Source organism: Bison bison, unplaced genomic scaffold (assembly GCF_000754665.1).
Source record: "Bison bison bison isolate TAMUID 2011002044 unplaced genomic scaffold, Bison_UMD1.0 scf7180017864321, whole genome shotgun sequence".
NCBI classification, from domain to species: Eukaryota; Metazoa; Chordata; class Mammalia; order Artiodactyla; family Bovidae; genus Bison; species Bison bison.
In genome coordinates this window covers 728,662-734,668 of record NW_011494893.1, presented here as the reverse complement: position 1 = coordinate 734,668, position 6,007 = coordinate 728,662, and the positions used below count along the sequence as shown (strand labels likewise).

The 6,007-nt window shown below is 50.7% G+C and overlaps 1 protein-coding gene across 1 annotated transcript in view; it reads right to left on the bottom strand.

Moving 5' to 3' along the window:
- Positions 1-6,007, bottom strand: part of LOC104998018 (microtubule cross-linking factor 1-like) — a 35,899-nt gene that overhangs the window by 15,971 nt on the left and 13,921 nt on the right. Inside the window, exon 2 of the mRNA XM_010853012.1 lies at positions 205-256. Within this exon, the coding sequence (XP_010851314.1) occupies positions 205-256 (52 nt within the window). The remainder of the gene's footprint in view (positions 1-204; positions 257-6,007) is intronic.

Sequence of the window (6,007 nt, the reverse complement as noted above, 5' to 3'; positions counted from 1 at the left end):
GCTTTTCGGTTGTCGGCTGCGCGCCGGGCCGGCGTGGCCTATCCGCCGCGCGGGCAGGACGGCGGTTCGGCGCGGAACCTCCGCCCCAGCGGCGCAGAAGGGAGAAGAGGAAGTCCCCTCTTGAGCCTCATCAAATGCAGATTCTTTAAGTGTCTTAAGAAAAGAAAAGCGGAAGGTTGGGGAAATGGAGAGACGCGGCTTCACCTGAGGCGTCAACGGCCTTTTCAGCCTCTGGCCTCTGGGGTGTCTGGCTTCTCTGCGGGTGACCGAAGGCACCTCGTCCGAGAGCGCGTTTTACCTGTAGAAACGCCTTCTCAGCTTAAGGGCCACGGAAATAAATCGCGCAGATAAACTCCTAAAACAATCCGGCAATGCCAGAACCTCTTTTCTTCACTGGCGGCATTTCGTTCCTTCTTTGCATTGCTCGCTTTCGCAGCTGAAGTTTCGTCTCCAGATCGGTGGCTTTGCAAAGTGTTTTCACACCACTCAGCCATGTGTGAACGACTCATGAAAGTGAAGTCGCTCAATCCTGTCTGACTCTTTGCGACCCCATGGACTGTAGCCCACCAGACTCCTTCATCCATGGGATTCTCCAGGCAAGAGTACTGGAGTGGCTTGCCATTTCCTTCTCCAGGAGACCTTCCTGACCCAGGGATCGAATCTCGGTCTCCGGCATTGCAGGCAGACGCTTTATTGTCTGAGCCACCAGGGAAGTCCAAACTTTGCCCATTAATGCAGACCCGGGATACATTCAGAATTTTATTTTTCCTTTGGAAGGATAGTGCGTTTTTGGAAAAAGGAAACGCCGTTCTTGTTTGGTGTTTAGCTAGTGAGAGAGAGTGGGTTGGGGGCTGGAGGCCCCGAGCAGAGGAGACCCAGACGTGGGAAGTGCTTGGCTTTGAAAGAGAGGGACACACTGGACGAGCCACAGTCTCTCATTCCATCTTCAAGTCGCAGAGTTAAAATACGCTGAGGATCTAAAAAACTGTGAGTGGTTTCCTTTCATCAACTTTCCATTCAGCAAAAGGGGCTCTGAGTGCCGGCCCCACCCCCGCTGAAAGGAAACTGGGATCTGAAAACACACGGCAAATCCCCCAGCACCAGGGTCTGCGGCGGTCAAGGGGCACTGGACAGACAGGGTTTGGGGTGGAGGCTGGCGGTGGGGCCTCTGCAGGTCTGGTGGACAGTGAGCCCCTCTGAGTCTTGGCCTGAATGCATTGGGGGTCTGGCTGGTGTCCGGGAGGGGTCAGGGCTGGCGGCCTCCATGAGGAGCCCTTTCCAGGGGAAGTGGCTCAGCCTGTGGTCCCTGCGGCTGCTGGCCGGGTGGAGGGTGTGCCCTGGCGGCGGGCAGAGGGAAGGGCCAAGTGGGGCCCGGTGGGGGGGATGGAACAGCAGCCTTTCCCTCCTGTGGCTTCTACCTGTGAACACAGCGGGGGTGGGGGCTCCTGGGAAGGGCTGAGCCTGGAGACCTTTGCATTTGTGAGTCAGTTACCAGAAAAGCTTTGCTGTGTGTTTTACGGACACAGGGATTTAAGGAAAAGGAAAAGAATGTAGATACATCCAGCAGGTAAGTATGACTGGAAAATAAGGGTTTGGGGTTTTTTGTTTGTTTGTGGTTTTTTTTGCTTTTATTTTTCAATATTAGCAAATGTGTGTCTGTAGTAATGTGAAAATATTAGGTAATTTGAGGTTTTTCTTGATTTCATTGTAATGTATTCATTACATTATATATTGTAATGTATTCACAATCCCTTTCTAACCAGGAAATTGTTTTGGAGGCCACAATTCAGTTGATGTCTGGAGCTTGACTATCATTATGAGGTGAGGATCAGAGCTGGGCAATGTAAGTAGCATCCTTCAGATTCTCAGCTGAGGGGTCATTTCTCTGACTTCTGATTTTGAGAAGCTCAGTCACAGCATCAAAGTGACCTTCATGAAAAGTTAAAACCTTTAAGAAAAGATTTAAATTTTGAAAATTTAAATGACTTTAACAGATTCTAAATTTCCCTTTTATGTGATAGCTTGCATTGTGTTTCCTTGTAACTCAGTTTGTCTTTTCTAGAGAAAGTGAACAACTTCAGTTCAGTCCAGTTCAGTCGCTCAGTCGTGTCCGACTCTTTGTGACCCCATGAATGGCAGCACGCCAGGCCTCCCTGTCCATCACCAGCTCCCGGAGTTCACTCAAACTCACGTCCATTGAGTCGGTGATGCCATCCAGCCATCTCATCCTCTGTCGTCCCCTTCTCCTCCTGCCCTCAATCCCTCCCAGCATCAGAGTCTTTTCCAATGAGTCAGCTCTTTGCATGAGGTGGCCAAAGTACTGGAGTTTCAGCTTCAACATCAGTCCTTACAAAGAACATCCAGGACTGATCTCCTTCAGAATGGACTGGTTGGATCTCCTTGCAGGCCAAGGGACTCTCAAGAGTCTTCTCCAACACCACAGTTCAAGAGCATCAATTCTTGGGCGTTCAGCCTTCTTCACAGTCCAACTCTCACACCCATACATGACCACTGGAAAAACCATAGCCTTGACTAGACGGACCTTTGTTGACAAAGTAATGTCTCTGCTTTTGAATATGCTATCTAGGTTGGTCATAACTTTCCTTCCAAGGGGTAAGCGTCTTTTAATTTCATGGCTGCAATCACCATCTGCAGTGATTTTGGAGCCCAGAAAAATAAAGTCTGACACTGTTTCCACTGTGTCCCCATCTATTTCCCATGAAGTGATGGGACCAGATGCCATGATCTTCGTTTTCTGAATGTTGAGTTTTTAAGCCAACTTTTTCACTCTCCTCTTTCACTTTCATCAACTTAGGACATGTCTATTAACCTCCCATTAATCCTTTAGAGAGGGAGAGAGGCAAACACGTCTTCACCGCTTGAAACAAGGAAAGAGGAATCATTGCAAGAAGAGTAAGCCCTGAGGTTAAACAGGTTGACAACTTCATTAATAACTGGGAGTTTCAAGAGAGCAGAACATGGGAGAACGGTGAAAAAAAAAAGTGCTTTAAAACCTTTGTGTTATCTAGAGAGATTTCTAGATGTGTTTCTCTGTTTGCCCAGTGACTTGTCTCCCCTCCTCCCTACTAGTGACAGCATCTCACGCCCCTCCCACTTGGGGCTGGCCTGGGGCAGTCACTTGTTCTCTGTGGTTGGCCCCGTGCAGGTGTGGGCAGCACCCGGAGCCCTTCCAGGGGTGCTCAGTAAAGGTAATAAACAAGGATGCTGCTTGGAACTCCTGTGACCATCTGGTCACCTCCCCAGCTGCTTGACAGAAGCCCACTTACAGTAGACGAGGACTCCGGGAGGAAGCAGAGGAGCCGGACAGCTGTGTGCTGACCTCACTGCTGGGGGGGCTGGCCAGACCCTGGAGCTCTCATTTCATTCCTTGGTTCTCAGACTGTTGTTAATTACCACTCTGTGCAAGGCACAGTTCTAGGTGCTGTGCTGGGGAACATTCAGGGAGGGGACAGTAAAGGTGTCCACTTTTAAAATTTAAGTTCAAGGAAACAGACGACAAACAATTATGTACAAGACAACCTTTCAGATAAGAGAAAAGTGAAGGCAGACTGTGAACACTTCCTGATGGTAACGCAGGAGAGGGGAAACGGCTTCCCCTTTTCAGGTTCTGTGGCTGAACCTCCTGTAATAAAAGGTAAATTAACAATAGAAAGCTGAAGCTCCAATATTTTGGCCACCTGATACGAAGAGCTGATTCATTGGAAAAGACCTTGATGCTGGGAAAGATTGAAGGCGGGAGGAGAAGGGGACGACAGAGGATGAGATGGTTGGATGGTGTCACCAACGCAATGGACATGAATTTGAGCAAGCTCCGGGAGTTGGTATGGACAGGGAAGCCTGGCGTGCTACAGTTCATGGGGTCACAAAGAGTTGGACACGACTGAATGACTAAACAAGAGAAAAAGAAAAAAAAAGAGAGAAGCAAACATAAATTCAACAACTTTTCTATGTCCTGAATACACGGGAGAGACCCAGGAAAACAGAGTCACTCCCTGAAATGGCCAAGCCTTCTGCTTGGACACCATCTTAAGCTAAAAATGAAAGAGGTTGAGGTGGGGGTCCCCAGGAAGAGCTCGGGGACAAGGAAGTGGTCCCCACTGCAGAGCCAGTCCCCACCTTCTCAGGTGATGAGCGTCTCCTGTGACTATGAGTCCTTGGCTGCCTGGCGCAGAGGGGGACACGACAAACGTAGGCTTCCCTCATCCTTCTGGAGGACTTCTAGGGTTTCAGAGCTTCTCCTGTGTCTGCCTTTTCTCAGATAATCAAAATCATCCTGGGGGTAGCATATTCTGTACTGGAGGTGATAACGAGCAGGGCGATGCAGTGGAGAAACGGACGCTGGGTAGGGGTCAGCCGTGGAGGACCTGGGGGTGTCATTGACCTGGACATGATGGTCCAGAGACGCAGTGTGGGGAGATAGGGCAGACGGAGCAGCAGAGACAAGGCCCTGAGAAGCGATCTCGGGGTGTTGAGGGTACCCAGGATCAGGACACCTGGGCTGACGAGCCCCCACCAGGGCCAGGTGTTTGGGGTGAGTGAGGCATCACTGGTGGGTGGTCATCGAGTCTGCCTTCTGGGCTCTCCTTTGTTCAGGCTGTCAGCCCTCCGCCCACCAACACTCACTACTCTCCTAGGTCACATGACGTCACCAGCCTTCCCTTTGTGGCCACACGTCTGTCTTGCAGGATCTGAGCTCCCTGAGCAGTGATTAAAGCTGGCCCTCAGTGGCGGAAGTACGGATTCCTAACCACCGGGAATCCCCCAGACTTTGTATAGTATAGCTTAATGGGTCACAAAGCTTTATTTTAAAGGTTTAATTAATGTATGTATTTGGCTGTGCTGGGTCTTCGCTGTGACATGCGGGATCTTTTTCCTGTGAGATGTGAGATTTTTAGTGATGGCATGTGAACTCTTTCTTAGTTGCAGCATGTGGGACCCAGTTTCCTGACCAGAGACAAGACCCAGGCCCCCTGCACTGGGAGCACGGAGTCTTGGCCGCTGGGCCGCCAGGGAAGCCCTGGTTACAGAGCTTTTGACTGTCATGTCCCCCCATTTTCCACGAGGCTCTCATATTTTACTGGCGTACATTTGCAGATAGGCTGATTTTTTTTCTCATTTTGGTCACAGAGGCACATTGTTCCTGAACTCTGTGGCACTCAAGTCTGGCTCTGTGGCTGGGGAGGGTCAGTGAAGGGTTGGAGGCGACCCCGCTTAATTCGGGGCTCTCCTGACTATGGTGGGCGCGTGTGCATGTCTGGAACTCGGGCTGCTGGGGAGGCGCAGAGGGGGCCACTCTGCTGAAAGGGATGGAGGTGCCCGCCGTGGTGTGATGCTGAGAGTCGAGCACAGGGTCTCAAGGACGTTGACGAGGGAGCTTTCTTGTGGTCAAGTAGGTCAGAGAGTCATGCTTGGAAATCAAAAGTGGTTTGTGAAAGGGAACCAGAAACCCATAAGGATGACCCAGGCTGCAGCAGAAACCCTTCGTAACACACTGACTCAGGAATCTTGTGTAGGACAGGCTTTGGAACTGGCTCTGCTAACAGCTCAGTGATGCCAGCAAGACCCCAGATTCTCTGTCTTTCTGTTCTGCTGGCCACAGAATCCACTGCGTCCTAGAACTCGTTTATGTCATGGCTGTACGAGAGCCGTGTCTGGATCTCTGTGCTTCACGTTCAGAAAGACATGTTTGGGGAGAGTCTGCAGCAGTGGAAGGAACGTTAGCCTCTCCTCCCTTCTGGAGCCAGTTTAGGTCCCGTACTTCCCTCTGTGCTGGCAGCAGTCTCCCTGGAAGATCCTTCGTGGATGATCCAGCCAGTCACGGGCAAATGCAGTGGACTGGCCTACGAAGACGCCTTCTCTGGAGTCTGGAGCGGGGTCCGTCTTCCCTAAATCACATGGTTTCACGGGATTAAGAAATCAAATCCAGGTTCTGTAAGAAGGAAGTAGGGGAAATGCACGCAAAACAGAAAGTATGTGGGAGGCTTTT